We start from the raw sequence: 16,041 nt of genomic DNA on the forward strand, positions 1-16,041 counted from the left end.
CCTACTCTCTGACTTCTATGATCTAGCCAGTTCTGTATCCATCTTGCCAGCTCACCTCTGATCCCGTGTGACTTCATCTTTTGTGCCAGTCTGCCATTAGGGACCTTGTCAAAGTCTATATAGAAAACATCCACTGACCTACCTGCATCAACTATATTTGTGACCTCCTCGAAAAACTCTATCAAGTTAGTGAGACACGACCTCCCCTTCACAAAACCATGCTGCCTCTCGTTAATACGTCCATTTGCTTCCAAATGGGAGTAGATCCTGTCTCAAACAATTCTCTCCAGTAATTTCCCTACCACTGATGTAAGGCTCACCGGCCTGTAGTTCCCTGGATTATCCTTGCTACCCTTCTTAAACAAAGGAACAACATTCGCTATTCTCCAGTCCTCCGGGACATCACCTGAAGACAGTGAGGATCCAAAGATTTCTGTCAAGGCCTCAGCAATTTCCTCTCTAGCCTCCTTCAGTATTCTGGGGTAGATCCCACCTGGCCCTGGAGACTTATCCACCTTAATATTTTTCAAGGCGCCCAACATCTCGTCTTTTTGAATCTCAATGTGACCCAGGCTATCTACACACCCTTCTCCAGACTCAACATCCACCAATTCCTTCTCTTCGGTGAATACTGATTCAAAGTATTAATTTAGTACCTCGCCCATTTCCTCTGGCTCCACACATAGATTCCCTCCCCTGTCCTTCAGTGGGCCAACCCTTTCCCTGGTTACCCTCTTGCTCTTTATGTACGTGTAAAAAGCCTTGGGATTTTTCTTAACCCTATTTGCCAATGACAATCTAGCAACTCAAAACTGGGCTTCCTGAGGCACTGAGGGCCATCAACAGCTGAATTGTATTCAACCATAACCTGTAACCTCATGGCCCGGCATATCCCCCACTCTACCATTACCACCAAGCTCAGGGATTAGCCCTGGTTCAATGAAGAGTGCTGTAAGAGTAAGTTCATGCAGTGCACCTTGTAGATCGCACTGCTGCCACTGTTCAAATGTTTGTGGAAGAGATACTAATCAAGCCGACTGCTCTGTCTTGGATGGTGTTGAACTTCTTGTGTTGTTAGAACTGCAGTCATCCAGGCAAGTGCGGATTATCCCATCACGCTCCTGACCTGTGCCTTGTAGATGATGGACAAACTTTCAGGAGTCAAGAGATGAGTTACTCAATGCAGAATTCCCAGCCACTAACCTGCTCTTGTAGCCACAGCATTTAAATCGCTAGCCCAAGTACATCCTGTCTACCAAACCCCATCAGTCTACTCATGATCTTCAGCAAAGTGATTGGAAGTGTCATTGACAGTGCCATCAAATGGCACTTACTCAGCAATAACCTGCTCATTGATGCACCATTTGAGTTCCGTCTGGGACACTCTGCTCCTGACCTCATTACAGTCTTGATCCAAATTTGAATGAAAGAGCTGAACTCCAAAGGTGAGTGACCACCCTCGACACCAAAGCAGCATTTGATCAAGTGTGGCATCAAGGAGTCAGAATTATGGATGTTCTATGATGATTGTGTAAAGTTCAGCACCATTCGCATTCCTCTGACCCTGAAGCAGTCCCTATCCAAATGCAGAAAGACCTGTGCAATATCAAGGCTTGGGCTGGCAAGTGGCAAGTAACATTTGCGCCCCACAAGTGCCAAGCAATAACCATTTCCAACAAGAGTGAATCCAACCATCACCCCATGACCTTCAATGGTATTACCATCGCTGAATCCCCACTGCCAACATCCTGGGAGTTACCATTGACTAGAAAGTTAACTGGACTACCATTTAAATGCTGTGGCTACAAGAGCATGTCAGTGGCTGGGAATTCTGCATTGAGTAACTCATCTCTTGACTCCCCAAAGTTTGTCCATCATCTACAAGGCACAGGTCAGGAGCGTGATGGGATAATCTGCACTTGCCTGGATGACTGCAGTTCTAACAACACAAGAAGTTCAACACCATCCAAGACAGAGCAGTCCGCTTGATTAGCATCTCTTCCACAAACATTTGAACAGTGGCAGCAGTGCCAGCTACAAGATGCACTGCATGAACTTACCAACGCTCCTTAGACAGCACCTTCCAAACCCACGACCACTACCATCTGGAAGGACAAGAGCAGCAGATACCTGAACACCACCACCTGGAAGTCCCCCTCCAAGCCACCCACCATCCTGACTTGGAAATATATCACCGTTCCTTCACTATCGCTGAGTCAAAATCCTGGAGCTCCCTCCCTCACAAAACTGGGTGTAGCTGTACCTCAGGGAATGTAGTGGTTGAAGAAGGCAGTTCATCAGCACTCTCTCAGGGGCAATTAATGCTGGCTCAGCCACTCCCCGCTTCATGTAAAAATGAATTTTAAAAACCTATCTCCCCCTGCACCCACTGATTTAATTGGCTTCATGGTCAAGCAACGCCTTGACTTTAAAATTCTCATCCTTCTTTCAAATTGCCTCAGGCCTGAGTTCTGGAATTCCCCCCTACATCTCAGTGGCTCCCGCCTTCACTTTCCTCCTTTAAGAGATACCCCATAAAACCTCTGACCAAACTTTTTATCATCTGTCCTAATATCACCTTATGTGGCTCAATGTTATTTTTCCTTTTATAATGGATGCTCCTGCGACGTGCCTTGGGATGTTTTATTATATAAAAGGCGGTATACGAATATACGTTGGTGTTTTATTACATTGCTAGCTGCAATAACTAACCAAACAAGCATAGAACATAGAACAGTACAGTACAGAACAGGCCCTTGGGCCCTCGATGTTGTGCCGAGCAATGATCACCCTACTCAAACCCACGTATCCACCCTATACCCGTAACCCAACAACCCCCCCCCCCCCTTAACCTTACTTTTAGGACACTACGGGCAATTTATCATGGCCAATCCACCTAACCCGCACATCTTTGGACTGTGGGAGGAAACCGGAGCACCCGGAGGAAACCCACGCACACACGGGGAGGACGTGCAGACTCCGCACAGACAGTGACCCAGCCGGGAACTGAACCTGGGACCCTGGAGCTGTGAAGCATTTATGCTAACCACCATGTTACCGTGCTGCCCCATAGCAAATCTGATAATCTTACCCAATTCAAATTGAAATGAGAAAATCATAACGGAACAACATTAATTGGTAATCTTTTTTGAGAAGGGCCCAGTGACAGTCTTGTAACGGTTTTCTTGATAAAATGTCAACAATTTAATATTTTCTGAAATCATTGAAGGTATACTTGACTATGTTTGAACACATTGCATAGTTCCCTTAATATCCCCATTGACTGTTTGAACAGTTATTCCATTTGTAGTGGAACTCACCGTCTCCTTTGCGCCTGATAGCCAAACAACACATCCCTTTGATTTGTTTCAAGGTCCAAACAGCCTCCTCTAAACTGGCATCCTCAAGCACTGTCTTCTTTGGCTCTTTTCCATTATATTCTACCTGTGAATTCATCAGTGTCAATAGTCTTTCAGAGAGACATCAGGTCCAACACAGCCAAACAATCCCCTCTCCAACATAATTGTTGAGCGTTGTTACCCACCATTTGGTTACAAGATGTCAGTGATGGAATGGAAAGGTGTGAAATAATCTGAAAAGGCGACACTGCAAAAGTGAGAAAAGTTACAAAGACGTGTACAACATCTCTATAGCCTTGTCACTGTGTCATTGACCTACTGTCACAAATAAATTACTATGCAAAGGCGTAGTCAATGTCAACATTTCAAGAACAAGTCAGAACTTAGAAGTGTATTGACGGATATGTAAAAATGAGAGTTGGTGAAAGGGAACGTATTTCTACTTCAGCTACGGTTTGAAAGTAGCAATAGTTTTTTTATCCTCCTCTTTTCCTGAAGGCATTAACTCACTCCATGGGCGATGATTGCACTTTGGGACCTCACTCCTGCAGTCATTATTCATATGTCTTCTTGAATAATGTGGGTTGGCAGACTATCTCAGACTGTCGTTCTTACAATAATTTTCATGCAATGAAGGCATTGCTGGCCAGGCCCCCTTTTATTGCCCATCCTGAATTGCCTTCGAGAATGTGGTGGTGAGCCATCTTCTTGAAAGGTTGTAGTCCAGGTGGCGAAGGTAGGTACACCCACAGGGCAATTAGGCAGTTCCAGGATTTTGACCCAGCAACGGGGAAGCAACGGCCGGCGATATCGTTCCAAGTCAGGATGGTGTTCTGCTTGGAGGGGAACGTGCAGGCGGTGGTATTCCCATACACCTGCTGCTCATGTCTTTCTGTATGGTAGAGGCTGTGGGTTTGGAAGTGGCTGCCAAAGCAGCCTTGGTAAATCGCTGCAGTGCATCTTGTTGATGGTACACACTGCTGCCACTGTACGTCGATGGTGGAGGGAGCGAGTGTCGAAGGTGGTGAATGGAGTGCCAATCGGGTGGGCTGCTTTGTCCTGCATGGTGTTGAGCTTTGAGAGTATTATTATCCTCAACCAGTGTCCACCCACACATTCATTGTGTAGCATGGAGCTGGACATCAGCCTTTTTCACTTGCCTCACTCTGGAGGTAGTGCGTTTAATTCTCAAGACCCTACTGCCAAATTAATTAACTTAACACACCCTGGAAACTGAACCCAGGACCTCACCTACATCTGTGGCTCAGAAACCAAGTAAATTATTGCACCCATTTTCCAAATGGCAGTACCCAAGAACACTTTAAAAAAACAATCCACAGCATATCGGCCTTGGATGATGTTAGGATTTCAGCCTAATGAGGCACCCTATGCAGATGATAATGACACGTCTAACACTTGCATTAAGCCTCCTCTGGGAAACTGGTTAGCCCTGAGTGGAGTGGAGCAGGCACCAAATCAGATTTTCTGGACACACATGTGGCATGTTGGATATTTAAATTCATGTTGAGCCAGGATGCGCAGCTGCACTTTTGCCAGAAGCGCAGGACACCAGCTGGTTGCAGCTATCATTCTTCCGACCAACAACAACACCGCTCACCCGGCCTGCTCCACCCCCTCTCCCCAAACCTAATTGCAGGCCACCCAGTTCTGGAGACGTAATGCGTCTTCATGGCTGCCAGATGCTGTTCAACCCCGGGTAAAATGAAGAGTTTGGGTCTTGGATTGTGAGTGGGCTTGATGGGGTGGATGCTGCAGGGAAGGTTTCCCCTGATGGGAGGGACTGAAATTAGGGGGAACAGTTTAAAAATGGGGGGGGGGGGGGGGGGGGTGGGGGGGGGGGGGGGGGGTTGCGGGTTCCCGCTTGGGACAGGGAGGAGAGGATTTGTTTTCTCTCAGTGGGGGAGTTGTGTGTCATTCGAGCTTGCTTTCTGGCGATGTGGTGGAGGAATGGTCATTGGATGTTTTTAAGGCAGAGGGAGATCGATTCTTGACTAACAAGGGGCTCAAAGGCTATCGGGGACGGAGGGGGGGGGTTCAGCAGGAATGTGGAGTTGAAGCCACAATCACATCATCCATGAATTTATTGAATGACGGAGCAGGCTCGAGGGGCCGAATGGCCTATTCCTGCTCCTAATGTGTGATGTTTGTATGGTTCATAGAATCATAGAATTTACAGTGCAGAAGGAGGCCATTTAGCCCATCGAGTCTGCCCCGGCCCTTGGAAAGAGCATCCTACCTATGCCCACACCTCCACATTATCCCCACACCTCCACCATATCCCCTTAACCCCACCTACCCTTTTTTGGACACTAAGGGCAATTTAACATGGCCAATCCACCTAACCTGCACATCTTTGGACTGTGAGAGGAAACCGGAGCACCCGGAGGAAACCCACGCAGACACGGGGAGAACGTGCAGACACTACACAGGCAGTGACCCAAGCAGCTGGCAATCGAACCTGGGATGCTGGCACGGTGAAGCAATTGTGCTAACCACCGTGCTGCCGTGCTGCCCACATCTGAAATGGGCGTCACAGTGGCACGGCGGTAAACGCTGCTGCCTCACCGCTCCAGGGTCCCAGGTTCAATTCCGGCCTCGAGTCACTGACTATGTGGAGTTTGTATGTTCTCCCCATGTCTGCGTGGGTTTCCTCCGGGTGCTCCGGTTTCCTCCCACAGTCCAAAGATGTACAGGGTTGGTGGATTGGCCGTGTTAATTGCCCCTTAGTTTCCAGGGATGTGCAGGTTAGGTTATGGGGTTTCAGGGATAGCGAAGGGTGGGGGTGGTGGTGGACATAGGTGGAGTGCTCATTTGAAGGGTTGGTGCAGACTCGATGGGCTGAATGGCCTCCTTTTGCACCATAAGAATTCTATGAAACCGGGTACTGATAAATGTCTATCTCCAAAATCTTAATCAGAATGCCTCAAACTGGGGAAATTAAATCATTATTTGTAATCTTTAAAATTAAAATGTTTACCTCCTTATAAACAACAATTATATAATTTAGAAATGTATAGAGCCAGAACAGATTTTGAGAGTGTGTCATTAACTTCATGACCTATCATGCTCCTTATTTACTTCTCTCTCCTTTGTGTGCCTCTCTGTAAATCCCATCCCGCTGCACAGTACTTCATTGCTAACAGGGCAAGGTAATGATTCATTTAAATATCTGCCAGTTAAAGACGTGCAAGATGAAGATGGCGTCCCTAACAGACAGGTCCAAGGTAAGAAGCACCAGAGAACTGAACTGTTAACACTTTACTGTTAAACGTCACAAATGTATCACACATAATGCAGGAATTCATTTTACACCAACGGAAATCAAAAGATACCTTTTACACGAACTGAATATATTAATGCTCAGTAGTAGTGTCATAATAATAACCGTCTATTATCACAAGTATGAAGTTACTGTGAAAAGTCCCTAGTCGCCGCATTCCGGCGCCTGTTCGGGTAAGTTGGTACGGGAATTGAACCCACGTTGCTGGCCTTGTTCTGCATCACAAACCAGCTGTCTAGCCCACTTGAGCATATGGGGGCACAATGGTTAGCTCTGCTACCTCACAGTGCCAGTGACCTGGATTTGATTCTGACCTTGGCAGACTGTCTGTGTAGAGTTTGCACATTCTCCCCGTGTCTGCGGGTGTTTCCTCTGGGTGCTCTGGCTTCCTCTCACAGTCCAAAGATGTGCAGGTTAGATGGATTGACTATCTTAAATTGTCCATTAGAGTACAACAGTTAGATGAGATTACGGGAATAAGGCGGGCGAATTGTCCCTGGTAGGGGGCTTTATCAGAGGGTCATTGCAGATTCGATGGGCTGAATGGCCTCCTCCTGCACTGTGGGGATTCTATGATTCCAAGAAAATTCAATTAAGTTGATCCACAGATTGGATAAAGACCATCATAAGGATGCCACTAGCAAGCTACCTTATCATTTACAGCGGCGGAAAAAAAACATTCGATGTGTCTGCCTCACTATTGATTTGTCCTCTGTGTAACTTTGCTGTTCTATTAAATTGTGCAATTGTTTGGTCTTTGATTGTGTGTGCCTGTTGACGCTTCTCTGCTCCAAGTGCTGTTGGTTAAACCTAGGCATCGTGACTGAGAACGAAAAACTAAATTGAAAGCAGCGAGCATGAGAGCAGACATTTTGAAGCATTGAATCAAGCCCTGTTTAGACAGAGAAACTGGTGTCATCTCTGCATATCTCTGAGGCACAACACCTTCCCCTCCACGCTTCAATTTGGTTTCAAAAACAAATCACCCAGATGGAAAACGTTTTGCAGCATGGATAAAACCCTACCATCATGATCTGAAACCCTGACTCAAGGCCACAATTACTTGCTGGAGATCCAGGTTTGGTTTTGTGAATGAATATTCCAGTGGAATTGCCACCAATTATTTCAATCTGTTCCAGGATGCCATCACCATTGAATTCAAATAAAGATATTCTGCTCAGCAACTTCATTGGAGGAGGTCCTTGTAGGAAGCACCTGTGGAAAACAGGAAGCAAGAAATTTAGGAATTAGAATTGATTCTAGTGAGAAGAATTGACAACTATTGCTTTCCTTTCTCTTCATGTTTTGCAATAATAAACAAAACCCCAAAAATATAAACAAGTATATAAACAGAGCTGTTGTCAGGTATTTTCACTTTCTCACAATGAGGGTAAGGCTCTTCAAAGGAAACCAAAATTACTGATGGAATGTGAGATGTTATAGTACCATATAAGGCCAACTGTGTAATTGGCAACACGAGGGATTATCTCTGTCAAAACTGCCCAATATGCCTGACCCAAATATCTTTGGAGAGGTTCCTGAGCTCCTCATTCAGTTGGCAGCATGGCAGATACAAAAGATTTTTTTTGAATGTGAGACTTATTGAAGATGTGGAGCTGGATTCTCCGGTTTGAAGACTAAGTGCTGACGCCGGCGTGGGAGCAGTGGTGTTTTACGCCCGAAGAAATGGCGCAAAAGCTGCACCGATCCTCCGTCTGGTGAGGGGCTAGCAGGCACGCAGTGTAAAGCCCCATCTGCGGATATGGCCGGAGAATACACGCTCATGGAGACGGCAGCGCGCGGACCCGGCCTGCCAGCAACCGCCCCTCCCTGTACTCAGCCTTACCACCCCCGGAACACCCCCACCAGTGCCCCATCCCCCGCCAAATCCCCCCCTGCCCGCGGAACGCCCCCCCCCCAACGACTGCGGTGGCGCTGGACTCAGTCCGCAGCCGTCACGCCGGGTTCACGAGAAAAAAGACACGTGTTCCACGCCTTCGGGAACTCGGCCCATTGGGGGAGGGTCTCAGGTGATGTCCTGAGGCCATCCCGACGGCGTGCGGCACGTTCTTCGAGTACGCCGTTTTCGAGGGGTCGAAGCATTGCAAAAGCGGCGCCTCCCCCGATTTTGGCACAAATGGGGATTTTCTGGCCGATCGCGAACGCGATTTCAGCAACGCTGACCAGAGAATCTCAGCCGTGATCTATAAAGAATTGTATAATTTGCAAAGTTAAGATTATATTACCAAACACATCTTTAAATAAATAGTGGATCTGGGAGATCTCCACATTGAAGGTTGGATTGTGTGGTCAAATCCCGGCAGTACTTCTGACTTAAGGTTTACAGCACAGAAAAGGGCCTTCGGCCCAAGCAGACTGCTCCGGTCAAAAACAACCATTCTAACACCATTTTACAGTACTTGGCCAATAGCCTTGTATGTCTTGGCATCACAAGTACACATCTAAATACTTATTAATTGTTATGAGGGTCTCTGTCTCCACCACCTTTTCAGGCAGTGGGTTCCAAACTCCCACCACCCTCTGGGTGAAAAACCTTTTACTCACGTCCCCTCTAAACCTCCTGCCCCTTACCTTAAACCTATGCCCCGTGGTCATTGATCTCTCCACCAAGGGGACATTTTTCTTCCTGTCTATGCTATCTATACCCCCCATAATGTTTTACATCACAATCATGTCCCCCCACCCCCCCGCCTCAGTCTCCTCTGCTCCAAGGAAAACAACTCCAGATTGGGTAGACTTTCTTCATAACTAAAACTCTCCAGCCCAGGCAACATCTTGGTAAATCACCTCTGCACCCTTTCCAATGCGATCATACACCTCCTGTAATGTGGATTCCACAACTGCACATAATACTCTAGCAGTGGCCTAACCAACATTTTATACATTTTCTGCTCTTAAACGCTATGCCTCGGCTAAAAAAGGCAAATATACCATATGCCTTCTTAACCACTGTATACAACTACCCTGCTACCTGAAGGGACCGGTGTACATGCACACCAAGGTCCTTCTGACCCTTGGTGCTCCCCAGGGTTCTGCTGGTCATTATGTATTCCTTTGCCTTGTTTGTCCTGCCCAAGTGCATCACCTCACACTTATCCGGATTGCATTCCATTTGTCACTGATCAGCCCATCTGACCAGCCCGTCTATATCCTCCTGTAATCTAAGGCTATCGTCCTCACTATTTATCACCCTATGAAGTTTAATATAATTCACAAATTTATTGATAAATCCTCCTACATTGATGGCTAAATCATTTACATAAACTACAACAGCAAAGACCCCAACATGGATCCTTGTGGCATCCCACTGGACACAGGCATCCAGTCAGAAAACCACTCCTTGACCATCACCTTCTGCTTCCTGCCACTCAGCCAATTCTGAATCCAATTTGCCAAATTTCCTTGGATCCCATGGTCTTCACTATCAGTTTCCCATTTGGGACATTATCAAAAGACTTGCTGAAGTCCAAGTAGATTACATTAAATGCATTTCCCTCACCTACACATCTGTTCACTTTCTTTGGAAAATTTGTCAGATGTGACCTCCCTTTAAAAAAACCATGCTGACTGTTCTTGATTAACCCCTGCCTCTCCAAATGCAGATTAATTCTGTCTCTCAGAATTGTTTCTAATAGTTTCCCCACCATGGAGGATAGATTGACAGACCTGTAATTACCTAGTTTATCCCTTCCTCCCTTCTTGAATAACGGTATCACATGGCTATCCTCGAGTCCTCTGGCACCTCTCCTGTGGCTAGAGATGAATTTTTAATTATTGCCAGCTCCCCTGCTATTTCCTCTCTTGCCCTATTCAACAGCCTGGGATACATTTCATCTGGCCCTGGATATTTATCTGCTTTTAAGCCTGCCTGATCACGCAGAACCTCCTCTCTGTCTTTGTTAATTTCTTTAATTTTACCACAATCGTACTCCCTGATTTCTATACCTACACCATCCCTCTCACAGTGAATACCGACAAAAAGTATTAATTTAGAACCCTACCTCCAACCTCTATACATAAATAATCTCTGTGGTCCACAATGGGCCCTACTCTTTTCTCAGTTATCCTTTTACCCTTAATGCACTTGTAAAACAATTTAGGATTTTCCTTTATTGTTCCTTCCAGTATCCTTTCATGTTCACCTTTTGCTTTCCCAATTTCCTTTCTAAATTTCCTCTTGCATATTGTATACACCTCTAAAGAATCCCTCCAGTGCAGAAGGAGGCTATTTGGCCCATTGAGTCTGCACCAACCCTGCAAAAGAGCACCCCACCGAGGCCCACTCCCTCGCCCTATCCCCAACCCCGTACCCCCACCTAACCTGCACATCTTTGGACACTAAGGACCAATTTAGCATGGGCAATACACCTAACCTGCACATCTTTGGACACTAAGGAGCAATTTAGCATGGGCAATACACCTAACCTGCACATCTTTGGACACTAAGGAGCAATTTAGCATGGGCAATACACCTAACCTGCACATCTTTGGACACTAAGGAGCAATTTAGCATGGGCAATCCACCTAACCTGCACATATTTGGACTGTGGGAGGAAACCGGAGCACCCGGAGGAAATCCAGGCAGACACAGAGAGAACGTACAAAGTCCACACAAACAGTGAACCAAGGCCGAATCAAACCCGTTTCCCTGGTCCTGTGAGGCAGCAGAGCTAACCACTGTGTGCTTCTACTGTTTTGAGCCAACGATATCTGCTATAAGTCTCCCTTTTTCTTTTTACCCAATGTTGTATATCCCTCAATAACCAGGGTTACTGGATTTGTTGGTCACACCCTTTTTCTTTATGGGACGATGTTTGCCTTATACTCTCCCCATTTCCTTCTTGAATGTGGCCCACTTTCCTGTCACAGATTTACCAAAAGTGTCTGCTCCAGTCCACTCGGGCCAAATCATAAATATAAATATGCCACCAAATGAGCTAAGCTGTCAGTAATATTACCCCACAGTCATATCAGCACTGTGGGATAATACTTATTGCAATGGAGGTTAGCACAGGTTTGCCATCGATGCCATTGCACCCTTAATCTAGAGGGCAGAGAGGTGAATCATAATAGAGCACATTCGTTACACTAAGGATGATATGATTGCTGATGGACATAGAATAAATAGATTTAGACAGTCTCTAGACACGTTCATAGCACAAATCCATATATGTTACACCCATATCATGGTTAAGTAGCTGCACAAATGAAGAAACTGCTGTATTACTTGATTTAAGTAATATATGTCGTTACTAACTGTAGATGATGTTGAAGAACACTCGAGTCTTCGAAGTAAACTGAAAGAATTTATTAAGTAATGATAAAACTAATAAATGAGTTTGACGCTTCACTGAACTAACTCTAGCAATAAAGTAAGGATTAATAACTGTACAAACTGTATCTAAGCTACACGTGGTGTCTAGGCTGTGATCTTCCTCTACTACACTGCTGCTATCTGATTACTCCTGTGTGGAGAGAGAGATAGAGGGCGTAATTCTCCCATTGGGAGACTAAGTCCTGACGGCGGAGTGAAAACCGGAGTGCTTCACTCCGGCGACGGAAGCCGCACCCAGCCCCCTATTCTCCCGCCCCTGGGGGGCTAGGAGCGGCGCTGCGTCATTTACACGCACCGGGCCTTGGCGCCGCTTAAAAGCGGCGCCGCGGAAATGACGTCACCGGCCGATGCGCAGGTTGGCCAGTGCCAACCCGCGCATGCGCGGTTGCCGTCCTCCCTGCGGCGGCCCCGCAAGAAGATGTCGGATGGATCTTGCGAGGTGGCAGAGAAAATGAGGTCCTCCTTCAGAGAGGCCGGCCCGCCGATCAGTGGGCACCGATCGCGGGCCAGACTCCATTGAGGCCCCCCCTGGTGGTAGAACCCCCCCCCCCCCCCACACAGGCCGCCCCCCCCCCCCCCCCCCCCCAGCGTTCCCATGCTGTTCCCGCTGGCAGCAATCAGGTGTGGACAGCGCCGGCAGGAACCTGACGTGTTGGGCAGGCCGCTCGGCCCATCCGGGGGCCAGCGGCCAGCCGTGAATCTCGCCGCGCCGGTTTGGGGGGGTGGGAGAATCGCGTGTGGGTGCCGGGGCGGCGTGGCGGGACTCACTCGGCGCCCCGGTGATTCTCCCACCTGGCGTGAAGGGGGGGGGGGGGGGGGGGGGGGGGGAGGGGAGAATTCCGCCCAGAGCTTCTGGGAGCTCAGTTATACAGTGGGTCTTGTAGTGCCCTCTAGTGGTAGTTCCACAGCTAGGTGTTGTGATTAACCCTTTAGTTAAATGTCTGTCTACATATCATTACAGAAACCATGTAGAATGTTCGCCTGAGATTGAGGGCAAAATCATTTTGCCCAAGTAGTGAAAAGGGATGTGGGGGAGGAGGTGGGGGTGATGTGACCTGCACATATTTAGTGCATACTGCTATTAAACTATTTAAAGCAAAATATTTCTTTGTCTCTCCTCAGCAACACTGAAGAAAACAAAATTGTAAAAAATACATTGAATCTACTTAAATAAATGAAAATGTATTGTTTACCGGTCTCGTTCACATGGTGCCGTGGCTCCAGTCATAAACAGTAAGCTTTCAGGGGATGATTCAGGCTTTTTGAATGGTACTGAAATGAATTTGACACAATTTAGATATGATTTGTGCTGATGATGAAATGCTATGTTGTACTTACATTCTCAGTTCAATTTCTCTAAAGTAGAAGTTGAATTGCAAAGTGAAAAATAAATTTTACTGTTACCTATCTGAATGTAATATTGTCTTTAGTTTTAAGTTGAATTGTTACAAAGCATGTGCATCCACAACATGGTGAAAGCCTTTGCAATTTTTAGCAAGGCTATTATGTTACAGCTGGCTCTCGGTCGGACTTTGAAGGCAAATTCCACTCTGACATAATTAATATCAGTTGTTATTCATTGGTATTTGACAGTTTAAATGTTGTGAAGCATGGTCAGAAAGTCTCTCTCAAACTTTAGTTTCATTGCAGACCCATATATTACACAAGTTATCTGGAAATGTTAAGCCTACATCATTAGACGGGCAATGCGGTGAAAGTGCAGAGGTGCATTGCAACATGAAAGGATGTGGGTTTGTGCTCATGATTCCTCACGTGATCTTTATAATTTTCCATTTGAAAAGCTGCTGCACAAGCTTAAGTCAGTAGATATCAATAGTAAAATGTGAAATGGGTTAGCGGGTGGCTGAAAGAAAGGGAGCTTGGATGATAGGATAGGATGAAGAACTAATTAGGAAGATAGCAGGAGGAAAGAAGCACTGCATTGATGTAGGATCCATGTTGTGCACAATTTACATAAAGTGATTCAAGACATAAAATGCAATTTGATAAAATGTACAGAAGATACGAAGAAAGAAAGGAATCGTTTGTATTTATATAGCGGTTCAACATATCTCTCAAACATCATGGTAGCACAGTGGTTTGCACTGTTGCTTCACAGCTCCAGGGACCCGGGTTCGATTCCCCACTGGGTCACTGTCTGTGTGGAGACTTTCCAATAAAGGAAAATAAAGCCGTCATCCCTTGACACTCAATGATATTACCATCACCAAACCCCCCCCAACTATCAACATCCTGGGGGTTACCGTGGACAAGAAACTGAACTGGACTAGCCATATAAATACTACAAGAGGTCAGAGACAGTTGAGTAACTCACCTCCTGACTCCCCTAAGCCTGTCCACCACCTACAAGCCACAAGTCAGGAGCGTGATGGAATACACTCCACTTGCCTGGATGAGTGCAGCTCTCGCAACACTCAAGAAACCCAACACCATCCAGGACAAAGCAGCCCGCTTGATTGATACCCCTTCCAGAAACATTCACTCCCTCCACCACCAGCACACAGTAGCAGAGGTGTGTACCAGCTATAAGATGCACTGCAGGAACTTACCAAGGCTACTTAGACAGCATCTTCCAAACCCGCGACCACTACCATCTAGAAGGACAAGGGCAGCGGAATCCTGGGAACCCCACCTCCTGGAGGTTCCCCTCCAAGTCACTCACCACCCTGACTTGGAAATATATCGCCGTTCCTTCACTGTCCCCGGGTCAAAATCCTGGAATTCCCTCCCTAACAGCACTGTTGATGTACTTACATCTCAGGGTCTGCAACGGTTGAAGAAGGCAGCTCACCGACATCTTCTGTTGGGCAGCGAAGGATGGGCAATAAATGCTGGCCTAGTCAGCAATGGGCAAATCCCATAAATTAATTTTTACAAAATGAGCTTTTAAGACAGCCATTGAAGGTTGAAAAAGTGTGTTTCCTCCTCCTCTTCAAGCTGATCTTTCTCCCCCTGTTCTATTTCCTGCTACTCAGGTAGTGGTAAGGGCAGGACCCTCATGCGAGTTACGCTGCAGACAACCACAAATTTGGACACACGTCCAGGCTACACACCTGAATGGTCCAGCCAGCACAAATGCTACTTGAGCACGCTTGGCGATATTTCTGCCAGGCAACATGGCTTTTACTGCATGCAAACTCTTCAACTGTGCTTGGTTCCTGTTGGGCACCATCTGCTATGCCCCAAGAGTCACCCCTTGCCAGCATGTAGTCAGCCACTGATCTGATAACCTGCTTGGAACAAAAGCAGCACAAGGGGCTGACACAGGATGAATGAATCTTGACTGCTGCCAGAAACTAAGCACAGATCTGCATGGTGCATGGCCTATGGTCAAAAAATGAACTGTTCAGAAAGATATGTAAATTCTATATATTATCTGAACTTAAATTCTTATCGTGTTCATTTGAGACTTTAACCATTGTGTGCAAATTAAACTAAAACAAATCATTAAATACCAATTTCCCTCCACTAGGATGGTGATGGGGTACACACAAGGCAATGCAACTGCAGGCTTTGACACTTCGGACTGTGGGCAAACCTTCAATACTAAGTTCTCTGATCTTATTTCACTCCATCCATTGAGAAAGTAACGTAGCTGTCCCTACTAAGCCTTGGAGACTTTTGATGAATTTCCTGATAGAACAGCAAACAGGTAGATGTCACTCATAGCTACAGTTCCTATAGCAAGCATAACAGGATGGAAAATAATATTACCTTCAGCCTAATATTTAGAGAAATAACTATTGAAAAATATGACGAAGGATGAATTGAACAGAAATAAGACTGTCCCATAAATATACTTTATCTCTGGTCTCATCTTCCAAAAAATAAACTGTCAACAATTTAGGAAGATGTTGTGGGTGTGCCAGCTGTTGAGGTCCTGTGTTTGAGTGTCTGGAATGTGTTGGTATAATTTGGATGAAATGTGTTAGGTTGCTAGTTGCAGGGCCATACAATGCAAAATAGTCCATGGTGGGGAAGAGGAGGAAATTAACATGATTAAG

The 16,041-nt window shown here is 46.2% G+C and overlaps 1 protein-coding gene across 4 annotated transcripts in view; it reads right to left on the bottom strand.

Annotated features, from left to right (window-relative positions):
- card14 (caspase recruitment domain family, member 14) overlaps window positions 1–16,041 on the bottom strand; it is a 98,428-nt gene that overhangs the window by 19,641 nt on the left and 62,746 nt on the right. For 3 of the 4 annotated variants that reach the window (XM_038777726.1, XM_038777727.1, XM_038777728.1), the window contains exons 13-15: window positions 13,210–13,288; window positions 7,686–7,875; window positions 3,321–3,444 (exon numbers count right to left, since the gene is read on the bottom strand). In XM_038777726.1, coding sequence (XP_038633654.1) covers window positions 3,321–3,444; window positions 7,686–7,875; window positions 13,210–13,288 — 393 coding nt within the window. The remainder of the gene's footprint in view (window positions 1–3,320; window positions 3,445–7,685; window positions 7,876–13,209; window positions 13,289–16,041) is intronic. The other variant, XM_038777729.1, reaches the window with a different exon arrangement.

This window comes from Scyliorhinus canicula, chromosome 18, assembly GCF_902713615.1.
Source record: "Scyliorhinus canicula chromosome 18, sScyCan1.1, whole genome shotgun sequence".
Taxonomy (NCBI): Eukaryota; Metazoa; Chordata; class Chondrichthyes; order Carcharhiniformes; family Scyliorhinidae; genus Scyliorhinus; species Scyliorhinus canicula.